At 45.7% G+C, this 24,549-nt stretch overlaps 1 protein-coding gene across 1 annotated transcript in view; it reads left to right on the top strand.

Moving 5' to 3' along the window:
* Positions 1-18,794, top strand: part of ITK (IL2 inducible T cell kinase) — a 43,826-nt gene extending 25,032 nt beyond the window's left edge. Inside the window, exons 6-17 of the mRNA XM_077824963.1 lie at positions 491-642; positions 1,909-1,974; positions 2,998-3,052; positions 5,081-5,160; positions 7,111-7,247; positions 8,445-8,519; positions 9,250-9,421; positions 10,460-10,676; positions 11,794-11,858; positions 11,953-12,071; positions 15,440-15,597; positions 16,188-18,794. Coding sequence (XP_077681089.1) covers positions 491-642; positions 1,909-1,974; positions 2,998-3,052; positions 5,081-5,160; positions 7,111-7,247; positions 8,445-8,519; positions 9,250-9,421; positions 10,460-10,676; positions 11,794-11,858; positions 11,953-12,071; positions 15,440-15,597; positions 16,188-16,259 — 1,368 coding nt within the window. The 3' untranslated portion in view covers positions 16,260-18,794. The remainder of the gene's footprint in view (positions 1-490; positions 643-1,908; positions 1,975-2,997; positions 3,053-5,080; positions 5,161-7,110; positions 7,248-8,444; positions 8,520-9,249; positions 9,422-10,459; positions 10,677-11,793; positions 11,859-11,952; positions 12,072-15,439; positions 15,598-16,187) is intronic.
* Positions 18,795-24,549: the final 5,755 nt, after the last annotated feature.

Raw genomic sequence — 24,549 nt, 5'->3', positions numbered from 1 at the left:
CACGCTCCTCTTGGATTTTCACCTTTGTCTTTCTCAAACTGTGTATGAGCAACGCCATGTAAGGAGCTAAGTTTGCTCATTAAGATGCAGTTTGGTTTGACAAATGGGCAGCAGCTTTGCAATATTTTACTTTGTTGCGAGAGAAGCAGAACCTCTGCTGTGCTAAACGCCACGACACTGAAACACTTCAAGCTTATTCCAAGTCAAAGGTGGGCAAGCCCAGCAGCACTGATAACCAGTCCTCATGTTGCTCCTTCACCAGGCAGCTGGGCTTGCTGTTGTTCAAAAGGGCTGGGAATTTCTCAGTGATCCCAGCATCCCCCACCAGGGCCCTAGAGACCCAATCATTTTCCATGTAAATTTTCCAGCATCAAGGATATGGGATCCACTATAGAGGGTACATTTCACCTACTTAGCAGTTAGTGGCTACTTGCCCTGTATTTTTGTGGATATAAATTCTGAGCCTGGTTATTGTTTTTCTTTTTTGCAGAGGCTGTTGCTAGACCCCAAGGATGCTTTAGTAATGGCCATATATGACTACAAGGCTCAGAATCCCCAGGAGTTGACCTTACAGCGCGGTGAGGAGTACTACATTATCGACAACTCTGAGGATCATTGGTGGATGGTTCAGGATAAGAATGGGTAGGTACCTTTGTCCTAGCAGCGCCTAAGTCATCTGTAAATCTGCTGTGTGTGTCCATTACAAAACACACTCAATAAAAAATTGTTGAGGGCCAGATTCTGGTACCCTTACTCACCTTGAGTAGCACCGTCCTTGAGGAGGGGTCCCATTGACTTCAGTGGAACAACTAATGGAAAAGGTAGCTTTAGGACTGCTTATGTGTATGGAATCTGGTCTTCTAATTAAAACACATCCGTTTTCATATCAACCCCCAGCTGGCAACACAGCCTTACAGCTTTGGAAAACAAAATTTTGCAAAGCCTGCCGAGAACAAAGCCCAAAGAGGAAGCAGAAGCCACTTAGCTCCAGTGTTTTCAGGATAATATTCTCCAGATTGAGCAGAACAGAAACAGCACAGAACAGGTTTTAACTAGCTGAATTAATCATATTAATACTGCAGCTCCCAAGCAGCCTGGTCCCGTAACCCTTGCCGAAAATGAGTAATTCCACCTAAATGAAGGGTCTATGCGTGAGTAAGAACTAGCACATAGCCCTGAGCACAGAGCAATGTGTAACTGCATTGCCCTGGGTGGAGCACAGGGAAAGCACGGTCCCTATAGCTGGATGGGAAACAGGTTTCCTGTCTCATGAGAATTTGTGAGATTTTGAAACTTTTTCCCATCCCAAATCAGGATGAAAAGTCAAAATCTCAACAATTTTCATGAACCAAAAAAAAAAAAAAAAAATCAGACTGGGCCAGTTGAATAGTTTGGTTTTGATGATGTCAAAACATTTCATTTTTTTTACTGTCAGTTAAGTTACATTTTGCAATAAAAAGTCATTCCAACCCCAAACCAGACCTTTTTCTCTTTGGTACAACGTTGACATGGAATGTTTTGAAACTTCTTTCAAATTGTTTTTAAAATGGGAAATTTGGAAAAGCCGTCCCTTTCCTGTAAACAGTTTCTATTACAACAAACGGCGTTTTCCAACAAACCACTGTTCTGTTGGAAGATTTCCCAAGCAGTTCTAACTGTACCATAGGTACACCCCTTTCATTCACAAATCCTCCTTTTCAGCTGGGGTGGAGGGAATATGCTACATCAGCTCCTTACAAATTATTTTTTGTCTAGATTAATTTTTGGCTGGCATCCATTCAAAACAACAAGCAAATACAGAGCACGGAGTGAGGTTTCCTACATACTAAAGTTTTCAGAGCTGACAGTACATGTACAAAGAAGCTCCTGGCTTTCTGATATACTGACAACCTAATCTCCTTTTAACAGGCACGAAGGATATGTACCAAGCAGTTACCTGGTGGAAAAATCACCAGACAACCTGCAAATATACGAGTAAGTAGCCTGAACTTGTTTCATGGGTCTTGACAGCTCTAGTGGCATCGACACTAACCTCCTTTGCAAGGTGCTTTGAGATCGAGTTATGAGAAGTACTGAGTAAGAACTAGGTAGCATTAAATATTACAGCTGCTGCTGACTCAGTGAGCCTGAAGTCCCACTGTCTTGCACGTTGCATAGTCATTATGACACTTCTTTGGGTAACGTTTGACAGCCCCACAGAACAGATGTATATGATCATACTAGTTAGAAGACAGTGGAATCAGGTCCTGTGAGCCTGTCTTGTAACATCACATAAATGAATAGGGAACTGCAGCGTTCTCACCTTAAACTTGATGTTATTCTTGGACAGTCTCATTGTATACTTCTGGTATAGTGAAGATGTTAGTTCAAGTCAGTAACTCTTTCCTATTACTAATAGAACTAGGGCTGGTTAAAAATGGGAATGTTCTTCCATCAACAAATTTTGCACAAAACCAAATATTTTTGTTTTGGGGGAAGGTTTTCTCTACATTTTAGATTGTTGTCAATGAAATGATTTGAAACTAAAAAAGGGAGTGGGCGGTGGGGAAGGGGAAAAATCCCACAAAACCCAAAACACACGTTTTTGTTTCGGTTCAAATCAAAAGGAAACTAATTGTTCAAACCGATTCATTGAAAACCATCAGGAAAATATGAATGATGTAAACGTTTTCTTGAAAGTTTTCATAGAATTCAAAGATATTTTTCCATCAAAAATACTTTTCCATGACTGGCCCTTGACTGGCCCTACTTTACAGACTTGATATTAGCCTTTACAAAATGTATTACATCCCTTGAGTTAACTGCTACGAATTAATATTCATGTCTTCAGATTGCCAAATATGGGCAGTCCTGGGGTATATTTTCTTCATTGTTGTGGAGCAAGTTGGTCACTGACTTTTTAAAAATGGCTTTGCTTATGCAAGCTAAACAAGGCAATATATGATGATTGGTCCAAATAGCCTGGAATTCCTGACTGAGTCTTTCTGTTGCTTTCAGATGGTATAATAAGAATATCAGCAGAAACAAAGCAGAAGCACTCCTCAAAGATGAGGTAAAGTGTGTTACTTTTTGAATGAATTTGGAAAGCAATAAGTTTGTTTCGACTCCAATTTGCTTAAAGATATTGCATATGAGGAAGGAAGTTAGGTGACTCCCAGTGGGTTAAGGAATTCTGTTTTGCCTCCAGAGGCCTGGATTCCTGGTTGCCAATGTTGATGAGTTTGTTGGTCTGGAGTTAGTCCCTACAAAATGTTGGTCTCTCCTTATACCCATAATTGAGCTTGCCTGGCAGTCTCCGCTTGACACAGCGCCCTGGACTGGAATTGCAAGGAGTGATCTGCAGGTCAGGATTGAGGTGCCAGGGCAAATCTCTACAGGGGACATTTACATAGCTCCTGCCCGCTCTACAGCCCTACTCCGGAAAAAGGGGTCCTCATGAGTGAACCCCTCCACCTATGCAGATCCCCAATGGGGTCCATGCAAGTGCCTGCCAAAGTCAGCTGGCAACCTAAATCTAGTGTCAATAAACAGCTCAGGCCGCTCATTCTCATGAGCACAGTTGCCCACTTTTCTGTATTCTAAATATGATTTTTGTTATTCCAAGTTTTCCATGGTTGGTGGGAAGGGAGGTGGCTTTGCTACACCACAATGACTCCACATAGCCCATGCAGAAAGAGGTCAAGTGATATCTCCTCCTAGAAAATGCCCACAGACATATCCAGAATAGCGCCACTGGCATCACAAAGAGAACGTCCCTCTGCATTTCCCAGGGAAACAGTACGGTGTCAAATGAAGAACAATGTTTAATCAGTGCATGCAGGATAGTTGTAGCTGTATCAGTCCCAGGATAATAGAGTGTCAGGGTGGGTGAGGTCATATCTTTTATTGGACCAACTTCTGTTGTTGAGAATGACACGCTTTCGAGCCACACAGTGTTCAACCTAAAGAAGAGCTCTGTGTGTGGCTCGAAAGCTTGTCCCTCTCACCAACAGAAGTTAGTCCAATAAAAGATATTACCTCACCCACCTTGTCTCTCTAATATTTAATTATTGACAAAGGTGGAAAAGATCCTGTGGGCTGCCCGAGCTATAAGACAGTTGAATCCTAAGTTCCTCCGGTATTTCTGTGCCTGCTCTCACCCAGAGTGTGGTGTAAGGACAGGGCCAAACATGTATCAAAATAACAAAAAACCTTCCTTACTTCTGCCCAGATTTTGTGTGAGCATCTTCCCTTCCCAAACAGATGCTCCATAATAATGAGGACTGGTCAAACATTTTCCTTCATAACTGTTAGTGAAAGGAAAACTGGGGTTTCAATTAAACAAAAACGTTCTGTGAAAAGTTTCTGCTTTCCACAGAAATTTTTGCTGTTTGATCAAAACTCTGAATGCCCCAAAACTGAAATGTTTTGGCTGAACACCAGAAAATTTCAGTTTCTGATATTTCACCCAAGTAAATTTCAATGAAAAGAGGAAAAAATAGTTTGTCAGAATTTTCTCCATTAAATCAAACCCCATTTTCTGACCAGTTCTAGTAACAGCAGAGCAAAAGAGCAAGGTTTTGTTGCTCTGAAAAAATGGCATTTCGGTGGAAATAAAAACCTGCATGAGCTGGGTTTGTGTTTTGAAAATTTCCTATAAACTCCTACGGGAGGTGTCCACGCGCTGCTCAGGGAGCTGATTTCTCCTGTCTCTCACACCAGTGTGACTGCACTGTGGGTTGTATCTGGGGCATATTTATCTCCATGACTGTTACCTGCTTGAGCTCCTCCAGAATGTGTGGCTCTGCATGTGGGCGACTTTTGGCCAGCATTTCCCATCATGAATGGTGAGAGGGAGGGGCGAGAAGTGTTCAGAGCAACTCATGCCAGATACATGCTCCAAGTCTCAGGGCCTCATTGATCAAAGGGGTTATTATTATTATTAATCAGTTATATCACAGTAGCACCTGGAGTCCCAGTCAAGGGCAGAGCCCCACGGTGCTTGGTGCTGCACGGACATGTAGTAAAGTGACATACCCCCAACCTGTTTCTACTCACACCGGGCTTCTAACCTCCCTTCTTCCTTCTGCTCTTGGCTCAGGGTAAGGAAGGTGCGTTCATGGTGAGAGATTCGAGGCAGCCTGGCATGTACACGGTCTCCGTTTTCACCAAGGCCTTAAGGTACAGCTCAGCTCAGCAGGTTTCTGCATTGATTAAGTGGCTTCAGCCAGCAACTTATGTGGGAGTCTTTAACATCCAGAGTCACGTCTGCTCCCAAAGGAAGAACTCAGGGAGAACCGTAGCGCTTCTGAAAAAGAGGGATGAACACCTGCCGGGCATAGAGGTGTGGCAAACTGCCCTACACAGAGCAAAATACATTGGTGAAAACACAAGTATGGCTGTGCTCTTGCAAACACGTACGCACATCGCTTTACGCATATGGATAGTCTCATTGATCCCAGGGGTAGTACACATGTGCGAAGCTAGTCCCCTAAGTGTTTACAGGATCACGGCCTACAAGGGGATTATACAGAATACACACAACATGCCACTATCAGAAAAGGTTTTGGTAATGAAGAAGAAAGCCTAGTTTCAAAAAGCAGCAGTAGAGATAATTATGCTCACAGCCCATTCTCTGAGAGCTCATGGCTGTGGTGTTCTGTAGAGTGCCGTGCTCCTTCAGCCTTCTTGAGTTGGTTTCCACATTTCCAGAGAGTTTCAGCTCTGGTGGGGCTTTTAGCTGCTGCATTCTTCCACGCAGGGTATCTTCTTAGTTCCTCTTTGCTACTGGAACCAGGTGGTGGTTCAGCAATCACTCAGTGCTTAAGGTGCTTGCACCTTAGTCTCTGTCCAGGTGCAACTGGCTGTGCCTAAGAAAAAGAGCTCTTTGTCTGGGAAGCTCAGCCCTTAAAGCAGTGTTGCCAAAAAAGGTGATTTTTCACCAGCTGGGCTAGTTTTTGAAGGCCTTCACGACAAAATACCTGGAATCGGCGACAGGCAATTTGTTGGGCTGCAAATTGTTCCCTGTGCTGACATTTGGGTGATTTTACTGGAGCTTGTAGCCTTGTCCAGGTGACAGTGGTGGTGTGGCGGTGAAGCATAAGCACATTAGAGGGGTGTGCATGCAGAGCACACCAGCAGCAGCTGCTAGGCTCCCAGAGGCAGGGCTCCATGCTGGAGCCAGCCCCCTGCCACTCACTCTGTCGGGCTCTCCTCTCTCAGACTCTCGGAGGCAGAGCTTCCCATTCGGGCCAGCCCCATGCTTCAGACTGTCCTGTCCCCAAGGGGTGAAGCTCCATGCTGAGGTTCCCCGGTGGCGGTGTGGACATGGCGGTGCTGCACTGTAACTGCCCCGTATGGACCCTAAAATTCCAGCTAAAATTCCAGCTTTGAGGTTGGCAACGTTGTGTCCCCAATACCACAAGGAAGACCTCTCTGTCTGTACAGGTGAGGCCACTGGGGAAGTGAGAGGGTCAATGAGCAAGCAGGTGGTTTTGTTGATTTTTGTAGCTCATCCCTCTTGTTCCTCTTCCAGTATAATGGCTGTCTGCTCCATTGGAAGGCTTAACAATTAACCCACTAATTCAGCAGCTGGAGGTTCTTCCCTTTGTGTGCAGGGGGACATCTTAGTTAGACCCAAAGGCAGAGTTTCTCCACACCCTGTTTGTGAGCTTCAGGTTTCATCTTAGCTTTGCATTTCGCCCTTAAAGGTGAATCTCTTCTTCCTGCCATCAAAGAGCAGGTCTCCATCCTAGGGAGTAACAGAACACACCGTTCACCATTCTAATACATTAAAGCACAGCCCTGGGAATCCTGAGTCACAAACATACTTTTCCAAATTGTTGGATTCTGCTATGGATATTTGTAATCTTGACTCCAGGAAGAAGAGAAAGGTGGTTTAAGCAACACATTGCTTATGTCATGCTGTGTAGATGCAAAGCTCTGTTGTCACTTTGTATTCCATGGACCTTTTCCCCCCTGGGTGCTGCCAAATGTTACAGGAATTCAGGGACAGAACAATTAGGAAAATCTTGGCAGTGTAAGGCTGCTCTTGCCTCTTCCCTTCATCTCCCCTGCTCCTGGGGTTTTGTTGCTGCCTGTTATTCTTACAGAATATGTCTTCTTTTTCAGCAACGACAGCACCCCAGTTATCAAGCATTATCACATCAAAGAGACTGATGAGAACCCCAAGCGGTATTACTTGGCAGAAAAGCACGTCTTCGACTCCATCCCCGAACTCATCAACTATCACCAGCACAACGCAGCCGGTGAGTGCTGTTTTCCCATGTGCTGGGTGACTTTGGTTGGGAAGAGAGAAGGCTCTCAGGACTTCTGCTCTTAAGATGAAATTTCCATCTCACTTCTGGCCGCTGGTTAGCTGGAGGTTAAAGATCCCATGGCACTTTCTGATGACAGTAAAGGGTTAATCTCAACCTAGTTTCTAACATTACCTCTCAACTGCAGCAGGGTTCAGATGTCTAAGGCAGTGTATGATCTACTGTAGATTTCATAGTGGCTGCACTGGCAAACCGTACACAGCCCCTGTACTGCCTGTATCCACCCTTCGACAGAATAAAGCTCACAGAGATGCCTTGTGCATGAGAGATGGCCTCTAAATATCAGGCATCACATGATATTGCAGCAGAAATCAATCATCAGATAATGGAGACTTCTAATTTCCGTAGCTCCTGTTTAGTGACTGGGCAAAAACGAAGGTTCTGGCTGATGTAGATCGGAAACTGCTTCCTTCGAGCAGACAGGAAGTCACCACCCTTGACCCGAACAGAGATTCGGCTGCCACCAAGTGGGATTTAGCAGTCCCTGCAATGCATTGACAACCGCTAATGCCCTCAGAGCAGGACTTCTCATTTTGTGCTTCTCTAAGAATAAAAAGTTATTTCTAGAAAACACTGGGGTTAGAAATAAAAGACCAGGTTGGGTCACCATTTGGGTCATTCAATCTGCTTTTTGCAGAACTACTCATTACATGTACAGTACCTCATTTCTGACCATCATTGTTCCAAATCCCTTCTTGACTAGCTAAAGTGGAGCACTTGGAGCACCTTTTGTGGTTGTCAGTTTCATAGTTGCTCTTGCTGTTAAGAATATTTCCCTAACACCTGCCCCAAACTTTTCCAGTGACTTTAGTGAAGGAGACTGTGCAAACTCTTCTGCATTCTGCTCTAGCAAAGCATCGCATACACATTCTCTGATTCAGCAACCCTGAGTGAGGACACAATGACAAGTGTCCCCAGTACCTTTTAATCCAGTACAAAATACTAAAACACCTACCTCTGACCTTCCAAAGGTAGCTTTTGCATGGGCTGGTATGCATTGACTTTCATTCATTTCTTTACCAGTTTCCAATGATCAGATGTTGCTATGGCGGTATGTCACCTTTGCGCTTTTTGCACCATGTTAGTCAGCTGCAATAACTAGGGCCCATATTTTCCTCCGTGATCCAGGTCTCGTCACTCGTTTGCGGTATGCTGTTTGTTCCTGGAGAGAAAAGGCCCCTATCACTGCAGGACTGAGCTATGGTAAGGAGTTATTCCCCTGCCTATACTTATCTTGCCTTGAGATAGCATGTTCATCCCCCGGAGCGTAGGTAGGCTCTGTGAGCCTGAATCTCCTTATGGAGACATCCCAGCAGTAACTGGCAGTTTCCAAGTCTTTACACTCAGACATTTCCAGGAGAGATGACCAGACTTTGAAAGACCCCAGGGAATTAGTAGGCACACTGTCGATTAAAGGAGCCTCCTGGGAGAAACTGAATAGCTTCCAATCCTGTTTAAGTCAATATTAAATATGGAAGTAAATGCTGAAACAATACCATTCATCTTCCCAAGTAACCTGTGATGCTGCCATCTATGAGAGTTGAGGGCCGTGTGATAGGCCCATTGTTGTTGTACATTGTTTCCTACAGTAATATTATCGTTATTGTAATCATTGTAATTCCTAGAGGCTCCAACTGACATCAAGACCCAGTTTTGCTTGGTGCTGCATATATTCATATGCAGAGATAGTCCCTGCCCTGAAGAATTTACAGTCTAAATAGACAAGACAGACACAGGGTGGGAAAAAGGAATAATTATTATCCCAAGTTTTCAGATGGCAAACTGGAGTACAGGGAGGTTAAGTGATTTGCCCAACATTACACAGGTAGAAGCAGATCACCTGAATCCTAGTTCAGTGCCTTACCTGCAAGTCCATCCTTCCTCATACGTTACTGGTAGATCTTTACTCCTTTTGTTCCCTTACTGTTAACAGGAAAATGGGTCATAAATCCTTGGGAGCTAACATTTGTGCAGGAGATCGGCAGCGGTCAGTTTGGGCTGGTCCATCTTGGCTACTGGCTTGAGCAGACTAAAGTTGCTATAAAGACCATTCGCGAAGGAGCAATGTCAGAAGAGGACTTTATTGAGGAGGCCCAAGTCATGATGTAAGTGGGCTGCTCTATATTCTCAGCCGGTATATTCTGGGCGTGCTCAGTAGGACAGAAAAAATGAACCCATCCATGGTTCAGAGCACCCTATTGAAACATTAAAATAATATCATGCAATCTAAACTGTGCTTAGATGCTGGTTTGTTTATTAGTGAGATGTGTATAAAAGCGTGTGCTGTAGCAGTTACTGCCCAGATGAATTTTTAGTGTGAGAGAATGTGTCTATACTTCTACCAATACCCAAAACATGAAGCTAGATCTCCGTTTCTTCATAACAGGGATGTGGGGTTTGGGACCAGAAATGGCTTTTTGACAAAAACTGCCACAAGAAGAAATTTCATTTAGATTTTTTTGGCTTTTGTTGAAAAAAATTTTTTTTTCAATTTTTGGCAATTCAAATTTTTGTTTTGTGCTTTTTTGACAAAAGCCGGAACAAAATCCATTTTATTTGAACATGTTCATGGAAAAAACACCACCTTTTTTGACCAGTTGTTCCTGGGGGTGTTTTGGGTGCACAGAATTTGTCAGCAAGTCTTGTGCAATACTTTTCTGACCGTAGACCTGTGTACTCATGCTGAATGTGAGAGCGACCATATTGAAAAGACAAATGTATTAGGTAATTGTAAAGTGCATATGTAAAAGGAAGGGCAGGAATATTGAGTGTGGAGGCAGGGACACCTTGATTTGCACCGCTAGACTTCCGTCACATACATTGACTCTTCAATAGCCTGATTCTGATCTCACTTACATCGGTGTAAATCCAGAATAACTCTGTTGAAGTCAATGTTGATACATCAGTGCTGAACTAGTGTGATGTTAGAATCCGCCCCTAAATTCCCTCTTTTATTTTCACACTTGTCCATCTCACAGCAAGAGCTACTTATGCTTAGCATAGGAAGGGTTGTAGTGGCACTAACAAGGTTTGTTACTGTACAGTGTTTGGGAAATATATTTATGACAATTTCTGTGAGTGACTGCTGATCCTACGCGCCCACCTCACTCTCCTCTCGCCCACGTTCCTTTTGTTCCTGGCAGGAAGCTGTCTCATCCCAAGTTAGTCCAGCTGTATGGCGTGTGCATGGAACAGGCCCCCATATGTCTGGTGTTTGAGTTCATGGAGCATGGCTGTTTGTCGGATTACCTCAGAAACCAGAGAGGCAGCTTTTCCAAGGAAACCCTCTTGGGGATGTGCCAAGACGTGTGCGAAGGGATGGCTTATCTGGAGCAGGATTCTGTCATTCACAGAGACCTGGTATGTCCCCCGTAAACTGTCTTGTTCTCCGAGCCAGCCAGGATTGGTTAATTTCTTGGGATTCTTGCCTCATGTCAGCTGCCTCAGCCTCACAGTGTATCTGTTGGAGGAGGATCTGCGGTCTCCCCTCATCGCAGAGCAGTCTGGATTAGCCTAGACAAGGCATTTCCCCCCCACTTGTTCCTTGCATCGGCCCAGTGGCTTTTGGCTGAGCTTGAGGGCGTGCTGAGCCCAGAGGAGGCTATGAAATAGCAGGGAATGAGGGAAGAAGAATTAGTGGAAGAAGCTTCCTCTGGGGCCCTGTCTACTCTCCTTCACTGGAGGCCTAGAGCTGCATTTGGGGGAGGAGGCAGGGTGCAAAGTCCCACCCTCTCCTGTGCTGTCTCTTCCCCTCACTGCAGACTCCAGCTCCCGCGGTTTGCTGGTGCTGGCGACTCTGAGATGAACAAAGTGTTCATTTCTCAGATCAGTGAAGAAGTCAAAGCTCTATTGTCTTCCAGGGTGCGCTGTTACTAACCCCCCCTTCTCTGGAATAGTCCTTTTCATTAACCAGTGGTCCCGTGGCCAACCAGGGATTTCTGCTATGTATGATTCCATTGCTTGATACAAATGTGGCAGCGGCTGTTTCCTGTTACATCAGGCCACATCAGTCGCGTTTTAAAAGCTATTTTTGAGAAATATATTCGTTGTTGTAGAAAAGGGACTGGATTACTCAGCTTAGATTGCTCCTGATTCCCAGGGACGGGGGAGTAGTTATCGATTGTTTGGCTAACCCCAGCTTAGACAGCGTGTGGGTCAGTGGGTAGTTGCCTGAATTTTTAATGGATGGAGAAATACAAGAGCTGAGCAAACTACAGGTCAGACTTCCCCATGTAGGACTTTCTTAACAGGGAAGCACTGAGGATAAACTGAACTGGAAATTATAGCATTTAAATTGTCTGACCCCATCTCACTACGTGATGTCACTTTTACTCTCCACCTTGCTCAGCTAGACATTTCTATGGGGCAATTAAGCAGTTCTTTAAATACCGTCTGTCTATAAGAGGACAAAGGAATGAAGCACAGCCGATAAACCTTAAGTACTAAACATCTTCTTGTATTTTTCCCTTTCTTGCAGGCAGCTCGGAATTGTTTGGTAGGAGAATCCCAAGTCGTCAAAGTGTCGGATTTTGGAATGTCGAGGTAATGTGGCATGTGTGTGGCCTACACAGTGTGACCCCTGAGCTTTGACAACAGAGCGTGTCACTGAACATGCTCTGCTCTTTGTCTGTCCCAGGTATGTCCTTGATGATCAGTACACGAGCTCCACAGGCACCAAGTTCCCGGTCAAATGGTCTGCCCCAGAGGTTTTCTCCTACTCCAACTACAGCACCAAGTCTGATGTCTGGTCATTCGGTAAGAACCCTCTATCAGAACAGGGGGACTCAGTAAGTTGCAAATCAGATAATCAGCAGGAGCTTGATCCTGAAGGGAAGACCTTATTCCGGCAGAACAATTGCTGGGTTGCATGGGTCTTTTGTCTGAATAAAGACTGCCAGCAGGGGCACTAAATCCTTTGTTCTCAGGACAAAGGAGACAGAACAATAAACTAGTTAGGCTTTGTGGGGTACTGCAAATCCAACCTGCTGCACCAAGGCCAGTTTGCAGTACTGCAGCTCCAGGTAGCGTCTCTGGTTCAGGAGGCCTGGGCTTGCTACAGATGGAGTGTCCAAGATCAGAAGGGAGGTGCACTGACAGGGAACAGGAGCGGAGCCTATGCTATATCAGCCTTGGACAATGTTGTGTTGTTCAGAACTCACCACCACCTGAGATTTATGCTGCTCGCACCATTTGCTTTATGTACTTCTAAAATGTTACTTGTCCCTTCACGCTCTTTTCTCACTTCACGTGCTCTCAGGTTTCCTGGGCCCTCGGCTGTATCGCTCTGTGACTTCAATTTGTTCCTGACTCTCCCTTCTGCACCCTCACCCCTAAGAAAGCCACTAGACAGTTTTTCAAAGTACTAACGGCAGTGACCTCAGTTCTAACCAAGGCTATTCCATGGCATTCCTAGGCCACTAAAGTGTTTGGCAGATTCCCAGCCAGCATGCAAATCATGGCTCTGCAAAATGACTCAATGCAGTGTACTGTGCGTGGCTTGAAGTCAGTGAGGCTACTCACAATACTAAGCACTGTGCCCAGTACTAAATGTTGCAGGAGTGGGCCTTAAACTATTGTGTGCTCAAGAATCTTCTCCCTTAGTTTGTCCTGCTACGTATTTTGAAATAATTTTGCTTATGAACCCCCGTTGGACGGTTATTAGACTGTCAATGGGAGTTGTGTGCCTCAGTCTCTTAGGCGGCTTTGAAAATCCAAGACGGAGGTTTCTGGGATGGGGCTATGTCTTCCGTGTTCACTACAGCGCTGAGCATTCTGTCATCCATCATTAAATACATCCTAACAAATAACAATTGATTATAGAACTGACCGTGACATCCCACAGCATCCTGGCTATTGTGGAGCTGTGACACTGGAAGAAATGTGCTCTGAGGGACAGGTTTGGTTTACGTTCTTCTACTCAACCATTCAGAAATTAGTATGGACAATAAGTTAGGAGAGGATTTTCCATCTAAAACTGCCCCTTTAAGGGCCATACAGCTCCCACCAACTTTTGCATAGTTTGACATTATTTGCAGTATTTTGTAGAGCCAAGTTGGGGAAAGTTGATTTAGTTTTATCTAAAGATAGAACGACACATTTGTGGGACTTGTTTGCATTGCACGGCTCTCCTCTGTGAAATTTGCAGACGCCACTGTTGAATGTCCGTCTGACTTATTATCTCCCCTGCAGCAGGGTTTGCATAAGAGGATTCCTCTGTCATGTCATGGCATCATGCCCCTGGGAGTCTTTCTGCTCTATTACCCACAGACCATTAATCTGCTCTGCTGGGACTGAAACCATCCTGCTGTGACCAGGCTAAAAGAACTGGACATGAGAACTGGCTTCCCAACTCTAGGAACCTGCACATTGGGGGAGTTCAGATATTTAGGTTATTCCGCAATTAACCCAGTCTCATAGGCCAGGCCCAGCATCCCCTCTGCTAAAGCGTGGTCTGCTGTGGTTGAAATACTGACACCCTTCTCCCTGTTTAAGAATCACCAGTGCTGGGAACTGGACCTTGTTGAGCAAAAATGAAGCTGTAGGCGACGTATTTATTCCAGATGTATCCTTCTGTCTGGCTATATCAATCCCTACCTTTATAACTTCCTTGGCAGCCCAAGACAAGGTGCACGTGTACTGCCAAAAAGGCATATCAGGTTACCATCTGAAAAAACCCTGACAAGAATCAAAATAACTTTTGTTCATTGTATTTATAAAGTCTCCTTACATGACTGCAACAAATTTTGTCGTCATTTTCCTATGCTTGTCTCTCTTCCACCCCACTCCTCCTCTGCCTTTGTTTATCTTTGTTTCTTTCTCCAAGCAAGACGAGGCAGTACATTTCCCCACCATCCTTTCTGCTGACTCCCTCTGATATTCTGAACAGCAGTCCTAGTGAATTCCTTTGGTATTCATGAGGAGGTAAAATATGCACCATAATCCCTGAGAAATTCCATTGCAATTTCACATGCATTCATCACAGTTAATGACAACTTGCCATCTCTTCTGGTGAGCAGTTCCCATAGCTGAGGCTCGGGTGGCTAATTTGACGCGTTCAAATTTTATTTCATAGTTTTGCTCCTGCTTGTTTGTCAAAATACAAACTGAATCATGCTTGTGAGGCATCTAGTACTGCAGTCATGACCGCCGTAGATGTGCCTCTCCTTGATGCAATTCATCAAAAGCAAAAACATTATACAGACTAAACTCACAATGAAGACTGAGCTCTCCATTACCCTTCCACCTCTCAGGAGGAATATATATCTCCCCTTCCCCTGTAAACCCTATGTGCACCTTTGGCTAACCCACCTTCATTTCCAAGGCCGGAGAGATCAAGTGAACTCTGTAGTGTTTCTTGAAAGTGAAGAAGCCCAGGCTCCATCTGACCAAGTGGGGAAGGCAGTCCTGGAGTCTCACCTTCCAGCACATGGCTACATATGCAGACATTGAGATAGAGAGAGACTGAGGGCCAGATTGATAAATGTATTTAGGTGCCTCAACCCTACAGAGCACAATGGGAGTCAGGCATCCAAATAACATTACAGATCTGGCCCTAAGAGACTTGCCTAAGGTCCTGTGATAAATCAAAGATTGAGCTGGGAGCAGAATCGCAGTACAATACCTAGCTCTATCAGTAGATCTCATAGTACTTTATAATCCTGACTTCCATTTCTTTAAGATGCCTTAAACACTAGATAGTCCTCCCCTTCCTGTCACCATAATCTGCTAGCATATGGAAGGGGACAGGTACAGTAATCTCTCAAAGTAGAGCAGTTCAACCTAGCTCTTCTTCACTCAACTCCTGTAGACAGAGCATGCTTGGTTCCTGGTGGGGCGGGCGGGGGAATGAGGAATGGCTTGTGTCTCAGTGAATCTTCGGGCTGATGAGGGAGAGAGATGTAGGTGTGATCTGGAGGGGAGTCCGATCCAGTGCTCCTGAGCTGGAAGAATGGTGGCCACAGCCTGGGCTCTTCAGGGATGGGGATTTAAAGCCGATAAAAATGGTGGGCTGCTGGGGGATTGATTGGAGTGCTGAGGACCCTTCAAACCAGCTGTTGGGGAGGGATGTTTTAGACAGGTCACTGTTGCTCCTTTCCTATCATTTCCATATCTGTTTGTTTCAGGAGTGTTGATGTGGGAGGTCTTCAGTGAAGGCAAAATCCCGTACGAAAGCCGGACCAACGCAGAGGTGGTAGAAGAAATCAATGCAGGACTCCGGCTATATAAACCCAAGCTGGCCTCCAAGGCCATCTATGAGCTCATGAGCAGCTGTTGGAATGCGGTTAGTACTGTAGCACACACAGGCAAGATATTATGATCCCTTCCCCCTTGTCTTCACTAGGAAAAATGGTGTGTTCTTAACTCAAGTTAGCTAACATGAGGCAAAATCATAGGGACTAAGCAGTGTGTAGTTTTCACACAAGTTAACAGGTCACGGTAAACCCTAGGCTCCACCATGGTCTTTACCTTGACCTACTAACTCATGTGACAACTGCAAGCTGCCTTGTCTTCACTAGGATTTTAACTCATTCTATCTAACTCCAGTTAAGAACACACCCTGTGGGGGCTGAGTCCCACTTTAGAGGGCAGAAGTCAAAGCCAGTGATTTGTAAGCAAGTCGGCTGTTATTGGGCCAACTTCTCTGCTGGCAGAAAGGAGATGTAAATCAGAGGGAGAGAAGCCCTGTACACATGAGGTCACATCACTTCCTATGGTGATTTCAGTCACATTTTCACTTTTATTTTTCCCCTTTAAGAATTGATTCTACCTTTGTTACCATTCAGCCTCTGGCTCATTACAAGGTTCTCTCTCTTACCCCCGTAACCCTTTTCAAGTTGGAGTTTAATGCTGTTCTTTTTCTTTCTCCCTCAGAGGAAAGAAGACCGACCCCCCTTCTCTACCCTGCTCTATCAGCTGAGTGAGATCTCTGAATTTGATCTTTAATCAGGACACCGGCTCACTGAGTGAAGCCGACCAAGAAGCTGGAGTGGGCAGACTCCTACCCAAAGCATTAACAAAATCCTTCCTACCAGAGATAATGGTACTAGCTAGATTGGGGCAGAGGCCTGAACTTCCAGCCAGGCCAATCCTTTTAAAGAGCTCCATGTTGAGAAGATGGAGACAGCCATTTTGTTTAAGACTCTCACAAACCAGCCCAGTGGTTTAGTGAAGATTCCAGAGCCAGCCAACCCAACAAGCCAATTTCTCATGAGGATAATAAGGATCAGTGTGTCGCCTCAGAGCTCAGGTATCTGGCATTGTGATTTTAACCCTGGAAGCACCCAAATGAAAGGAAACTTTCACCTGCCCTGAGAAAAGTGTTTCCATCACTGACAAGGAGAGCTCTATGTAAGATATTACCTTACCCACCTTGTCTCTCTAAGAACCATTCAGATGCTTCTAAACTTGCCTGTGTTACAGTCGGTCTGGAGCAGAAAGGAATGGATGGATTAACTGGGACCAGGACACACAGATCTGACAGGTGTTCTGGCTGGGCTTAGCCATTGCATCCTGTACGTTAAAGGGTTAAGACAGTGTTGTCATCTCTTAGCATGATTCACTCTGCAGCTCTGGAGTAAGGGATGTAGGATACTGGAGAGTGTAAAGTAGAAGGGAGTGTCCAAGTAATAGGAACATAATACCTGAGAAAACTGTGAAAGAAACTGCAAGGTCTCTTAAATATGTTATATTGTTAGTGGGGGGAAAATACAAATAAAACTACACATGCAGACTTTCTGGTGCAGATGGGGATGTTTGTGGGGAAAACAAAGCTGAAGAATGTGTGTGTCAAAACTCTCATCAAGACTTCTACATAAGAAGAAAAAAATGGCCTCCAAAGATCTCTTTCAGCTTGAACACCAAGGGACAACTTGGCAACGTACTAGGCGGATCACGTCTGGGGCAGGCGAGGGGAGGGAGCTCAGGGTCTCGTCATCCCAGGTGAAAGGCTCCTTTCTAGAGCTACACAGGAACGGGTGTGTTTTCTGACAAGAGGTGGACAGCAAGAGAGAAAGCGCTGGGTGGGAATGCAACAGTCACCAGTGATACATGTTCTCAGCTGGGTGACAAGGTTCAGTGGAGGAGGCAGGGAGGCACACGCAGAGAGATGAAACGCTGCAGAGACGTTCAGGTGCTCAGTGCACTTGTGATAATAAAATGAGAGACCTGCCCTCCTCCCCACTCAGAAAAGCAACGGATCCACCCAAAACAAAGACCTCTTTACCGCTTCTGTGGACAGAATTATTGAGCCTTCTGGACACTTTTAAAATCAGTGGATTTAAACAGGTGTAACTGAGACCAGACTCTGTCCCATACAGCATATACAGCCACCAACACAATGATTTGCCTAGTAGTGTGGAAAATGTTGGCCTGTATTTTATAACCCAAGCTCCTACTTGAATTGGATGGACCGGGTATTTCATATTGTGTTAGTCACGGTGTAGGAGTATTAGAAGAAGCTTTTGTTAATCCCCAGGATTGCTAAATACAATCTGGGAGTTTTTGATAAGCATTAGGAATAACAGGAAGGGTCTTGAAGGAGCAGGATATAATGTGTATATATATGTATTTTTAATGTTACTCTGTTCAGTTCTTTATTAGCCACTAGGTCCTGTACAGATGTATTCTAGGCACTGCTCCTAGCTTATTCATCTCCCGCGTTTGATTTTGTTCTGCATTAATTTCTTAGCTATACACACGTGAAACTTCATCATGAAACGTTTTCCCAGGCAGGCCATCCTCATATACAAACCAGAGACGGGTCTGACCCAGCACCTTGGATCCGAACGCCACCAAAAGGTGGGGGTGTTTGGCTCCAGATCCAAATTCCACTACTGCCCCTGTCTGTTTGATAGTCTGAACCAAAACTTGGGACATGAACAGCCACAAATAGAATTCTGCACTGTCTTGAGTTCCATCCGATTTCTCTTTGGTCCTCCCCTCTAGTTTCAGTTCACCCACTGCCATGTTCCTGTGGTACCAAATCTGGCCTATAGTCACTGCCCTGAATAGGATGCCATGTGGAACTGCACCTTGGGGAGCTCACGGGGGAATTGTAAGCAGCCCAGGGCACATGGGACTGCATCATTTGTGACTAGCGTGGGGGATACTTGGCCATGACCCTGTCTCTTCCCCTCCCCAACCCTTTACCCACAGTGGGGCACCGAAGGGGTTCTTCCCCAAGCACGAGGACTGTAATTGTGGCAGGGTGTTCAAAGGTAAACTCCTTGCACATTAGTCCCGCATGGAAGGGACCATCACAGTGTGCGCCCCCCCAAGTCCTGAGCAGGGTGCTAATGTGTTTGTAACTGTAATATTGCCCCTCTGGGTAATGCCTTTAAGACAGTATTTATTCTTGGATGAGGTAAAGGAAATATTTATTAGTTACAATCTATTGCACTAAATAATACTGTTAAATGTAATGTTCAGATCTTCTTGAATAGGAATTCTTTGTGTACAGAGTATATATTTTTTACAGTTAATAAAGTGGTCATATAACAAATTCTGTGCTCAGATGGGAGCTGCAGAAGAGTGACTCGCCCCCTTGTGGCTAGGCCTGATGGAGCAGGCTATCCTGCTCTGGTGCCCCCTGCTGGCAGCCGCTCTTGGCCCTGTGGTGGTCCGCTTCTTCTTGTGACTTGGCCCGCCGGGAAGGTCACATTCAGTCCCACGGTCAAAAGCCCAGTGACCCTACCCCAAGTCTCCTGCCTCTAACTCTAGGCCCAGTGGTCCTTACACCCCTCGTTCCAGGGTTTTCAATAGTATTAACACCTTGAATCAGGTTTCACTCCACCTTCCTCTGTACCTGGTAGAGGAACCCAGACCACCACTCTACTCTAGGGTCTGATAGTGACACTCAGCCTCCAGACTTCTTCCTGTCTTACCCTGCCTTTTTCCAAAGCCCCTTTCCAGGTTCTCTAGACATGTTTCAGCTCCTGTAGTGAGCAACAGCTCCCAGGGTTTTCTCCCTAAAGGTCAGTTCCTGCCCTTTTATCGAGGTTCAAACAGGCGCTCACACCACCCCTTTGCCGGCCTTCTATCAGAGTTCCCTTCCTAGGAGAGGCTCTCAAAACTTACTGTCTGCGACGTGTCCTGCTTCTCTGCTGGGTCTCTCCCGCTGGGCACAGCTCTTTGTGACCCAGCCGGATCTGATAACCAACTGATTCTCCACTCCCTCCAGGTGTAACCCAGTGAGCTAACAGAGCCTTCAGGTTCCCGTTAACCCTTTTGCTGCCAGTGTGGGGTGGACATCCCATCACAGGTGCGCTGGGTACCCCGGACTTTGATAGGGGTAGGGAGTGCTCAACACTGCTGGAAATCAGGCTACCTAGTTAAGTGCCTGCCTATGGATTTAGGTGCCTATCTTTAGACATCCAGTGCTAAATATTTTAGCCTCAGCCGTACTGGGCCTTAGCTTCCTTATCTTTAAAATGGGGGTAATACTATTTACATGCCTCAAAGAGGGTGTTTGCTTACTCATATTTATACAGTGCTTTGAGATCCTCAGAGGGAAACTGCCAGATGCCAGTAAGTGCATATTATTTACATAATTCTTTCCTATGCTGGCTCCTTGTCTGACCAGTTTTAGTCTGGTGCAACTTTATATGGTCCAGTGATAGAAACCCCCAGCAAAGAAGAGGTGAGAATACTGGCGGGCCTGTAACTGGACTGCACTTGCAGCCACTCCCATGAAATACAGGAACCCTTCTGTGGAGTGATTATTTCCAGCACATTTATAACATTTATAACATTTCCACTGTGTCTCTGCAACATCTGCCTGAGGATCCTGAAGGCAGATGGATATTCAGTGTGCACACCCACTTCTGCCTGTTTTTCATCACCGGTGAGAGACACAATTGCCTTTGTTTGCCTGTTTCACTAAAACAGCTTTAGGAGCACTGGGAAACCGGTGAGCTGGCTTCATCTGGTCCCCTTAGTAGCATAACCTCTCCTCTTGCTCACCCAGTAATACATGCCAACCAGCACTGCAAACTCCAAGTTCACAAGTGGATTCCCAAACATCATAGATGCTTGACTTCATGGCATTGTCTCTGAAAGATTTTTATCACCTCCGGATTAGCTTTTCCGTAGCCAGTGTTCCAACGGTGTGATCAGCTTTCAGGTGAAGAATCAGCCTCAGATCAGCTCCTTACCCAACACAGGTATTTTTTAAAGGATGCTTTATTCAGCTTTCCCTTTTGTAATACTCTGAGGATCAGAGATCCATAGATTTTAAGACCAGAGGGGACCACTGTGATCATCTAGTCTGGCCTCCTGTGTAACACAGGCCAAAAAACTTCCCTAATTTATTGTTGTTTCAAGTCCACTGGCTGTGATGGAACTAGAGCAGATCTTTTAGAACAACATCCACATTTCATTTAAACATTTCCAACGAGGGAGGATCCACAACCACCCTGGGAAAATTGTTCCAGTAGATAAATACCCACACTGTTAAAAACTTGCACCTTATTTCTTGCACTAAGTTGTCTAGCTTCAACTTCTAATCATTGGACCTTGTTATACTGAAGAGCCCTCTATTATTACATTTCTGTTCTGCCTGTGGGATCTGTGATCATAGGCATGGGAACTAGAGGTGTGGGGGGTGCTGCAGCACTCCCAGGTTTTACTCAGGGCTCCGCTTCCAGCCCCACACCCGGGGTCCTGGCTGCTCTCTGCTCCTGGCCCCATTCCCGCCCCCATCTTTGGCCCTGGCTTTGGCCCCCATACCCTTGTCCAGGTCCCCCCTCTCAGAGATACAGCCCTGCTCCTGGCCCCAGCTCTGGGGGGCGGGGCGCAGACAGGGGTAAGAGGGCTGGCTTTCAGTACCCCCACTGTTAAAAATGTTCCAGCACCCACTGTCTGTGATCAAATCTACCCTGAACTTTCTCAGCACAGGTAGTATAAACCTGGAACAGACCCTGGGTATGTACTCTGCTTGCTAGCTCGTTCTGAAGCCCACGCTGTGCTGACTTCACTGCAATTATTATCCGCACGCCATCTGGATTCAAGCTAGTTTGGATAGGCTAGACCGTGCTCAGCTTTTGCTGTGTAGATATACTCATAGTCTCTTAATCTCACCACAGTGTCATGACCTTTCTCTCTTTCTCTCACTGTTGCTGTCTCTCAACACACCCGATGGTATATACACACATGTATGGGGTCTGCTCATCACTTGGATTCTTCCCATTGTGCAAAGAGATCCCCAGAAGGAAAACAGTCTATTCCTCAGTGATTTAAGACGTTAAAAGCAGTAAATAAAAATGTGGCCATAAAATTACCAGCATGTTACAATGGCTAAATTGCTGGTGTGCAGAGAAGGCTGTCTATTGCGCTGCTCAATATTGTCTTATTGTTTCCTTGCACTCCCCCTTTCTCTGTCTGTATCCATCTGCTGTCTTTTGTCTTATACTTAGATTATAAACCCCTTGGGACAGGGACTGTCTTTTTGTTCTGTTTCTGTGCAGCACCTAGCTCAGTGGGATCCTGATTCATGACTGTGGAAATACAAATAAGAAATACAGTAGCACTGTGATTATTGTTAGAGTGGGTCAATACATGGGGGAAAATCCATAGGAATTTTCACTGACCGTTTTTTCCATTTTTCAGTGAGATTTTCCTATCAGCGCTGCCATTAACAGGATAACGATGGGGCACATATAAATAGAAAAGTGCCAAAAGTTGGGATAGGAAACACATATAACCAGGGCATCCTCGGTGCTTGTCCTCTGAAACAAATCAATCTTTCTGTTCTGTGTCTCGTAACCAGCACCATGGGGTCCTGGTCCATGACAGGAGCTCCAAGGCTCTACTGCAATACAAATAAATACAACTAAAAGACCCTTTCCTTTTTAACTGGTGCCTTGTTAAAAAAAACCAGTACATTCTTTCTCAAATATTTCAGCTACTGTGTCCCCAGTTATTATTAATTGTCGCTATAGTTCTTCACATCACAATAACACTACGGGTATGTCTGCACTGCTCACTAAGCCCAGACTCTGACTTGGGTCTGAGCCCAAGCCCTTGTTCCGTACACACACAAATCAGCTTGACGCAGGTTAGCAAGCACTCAGGACCTGGATGCTAGGACCCGGTTAGTTGGGTGGGTCAGAGGCTGAGTCCCGGAGCAACTTGGGTACAAACTCTGTCGTTTGGCAGAGTGGACACAAGTCAAGTTTCCGACCTGAGTCAGAAGTGTTACACAGTGCGGTGTGGATGTATTAGCACAGTTGAGAAACTGGGGGCAGCAACTGTGAACCCAGGTTTACGCTACAGTGTGGGTGCTCCAGAGCAGGCTTGCCAACACTGCGTCCACAAGCCCACAGGCCCAAGCTTAGTGCGCAGTGCGGATTCATAGACTCTAAGGCCAGAAGGCACCATCATGACCATCTAGTCTGACCTCCTGCACACTGCAGGCCACAGAACCTCGCCCACCTGCTCTTGTACTACACCCCTAACCTCTGGCTGAGTTCCTGAAGTCTTCAAATCTTCACTTAAAGGCTTCAAGCTACAGAGAATCCAGCATTTACACTAGTTTAAACCTGCAGGTGACCCATGCCCCATGCTGCAGAGGAAGGCGAAAAACACCCAGGGTCTCTGCCAATCTGACGTAGGGGAAAATTCCTTCCCAACCCCAGATATGCCGATCAGTTAGGCCCTGAGCATATGAGAAACACCCACCAGCGAGACCCCTGGGAAAGAATTCTTTATAGTAACTCAGAGCCCTCCCTCTCTAGTCCCATCACTGGCCATTGGGGATATTTGCTGATAGCAGTCGCAGATGGGCTACATGCCATTGTAGGCAGTCTCCTCATACCATCCCCTTCATAAACTTATCAAAAGCTCAGTCTTGAAGCCAGTTAGGTTTTTGCCTCCACTGCTCCCCTTAGAAGGCTGTTGCCGAACGTCACTCTTCTGGTGGTTAGAAACCTTTGCCTAATTTCAAGCCTAGACTTGTTGATGGCTAGTTTATATCCATTTGTTCGTGTCCATGTTGGCACTTAACTTAAATATCTCCTTTCCCTCCCTGGTATTTATCCCTCTGATGTATTTATAGAGAGCAATTATATCTCTTCTCAGCCTTCTTTTGGTTAGGCTAAACAAGCAGAGCTATTTGAGTCTGCTGTCATAAGGTAGGTTTTCCATTCCTCGGATCATCCTAGTAGCCCTTCTCTGCACCTGTTCCAGGTTGAATTCATCTTAAACACAGAAGAGCAGAACTGCACACAGTATTCCAGATGAGGTCTTCCCAGTAACTTGCATAATGGTACTAACACTTCCTTGTTTTTATTGGAAATATCTCACCTGACCCATCCTAGAACTGGGTTAGCCTTTTTCACAGCCGCATTACATTGCCGGCTCATAGTCATCTTGAAATTAACCAATACATCCAGATAGTTCTCCTCCTCTGTCACTTCCAACTGATATGTCCCCAGCTTATAGCAAAAATTCTTGTTAGTCCTTAAATAAATGACCTTTCACTTTACACTATTAAATTTTATCCTATTTCTATTACTCCATTTTACAGGGTCCTCCAGATCTTCCTGTATGATATTTCAGTCCTCCTCCATATTGGCAATACCTCCCAACTTTTTGTCACCCACAAATTTTATTAGCACACTCCCACTTTTTGTGGCAAGGTCAGTAATAAAAATGTTAAATAAGATTTCTCCCAAGACTGATCCCTGAGGAACTCCACTAGTAACCTCCTTGCAGCCTGACTGGGGCCTCCTGGAGTATGTAAGTGAACTGTCAGGCAGCAGGGCCCCAGGGTGCTATGACAAGGGGGTCCTGTGAAAGGTGACCAGGTTGCAAGGAAGCTGATCCGACCTGCTCACGGATAGGGTGGGGACAGTCTCGCCCCCAATAACCTGCTTGTCCCCTCGCCCCTCTTCCGATTCCATTTTACCGCAGAGGAAGGAGTTGCTCTGTTCTTGCTCCTCCTGAGGGGAGGACAGGACCTTGCATTTATAAATGAAAACGGTGTGCTGGGGGGGGGGTGTGTGGGTGTGTGCTGGGGGTGTGTGTGTGTGCGGGTGGGAGGGTGTGTGTGGGTGCAGTGTGGGTGCTGGGGGAAGGTGTGGGTATGTGCTGGGGTGTGAGGGTGCTGGGGGGAGGGTCTGTGAGGATGCTGGGGGGAGGGTGGGGGTCAGTGCTGGGGGGAAGGTGCGGGTGTGTGCTGTGGTGTGTGGGTGGGTGTGTGCTGGGGGAGGGTGTGAGTGGGACGGTGTGGGTGTGT

This window comes from Eretmochelys imbricata, chromosome 8 (genome assembly GCF_965152235.1).
Source record: "Eretmochelys imbricata isolate rEreImb1 chromosome 8, rEreImb1.hap1, whole genome shotgun sequence".
In the NCBI taxonomy this organism is placed as follows: Eukaryota; Metazoa; Chordata; order Testudines; family Cheloniidae; genus Eretmochelys; species Eretmochelys imbricata.
This window is presented reverse-complemented; position numbering and strand designations above follow the sequence as displayed.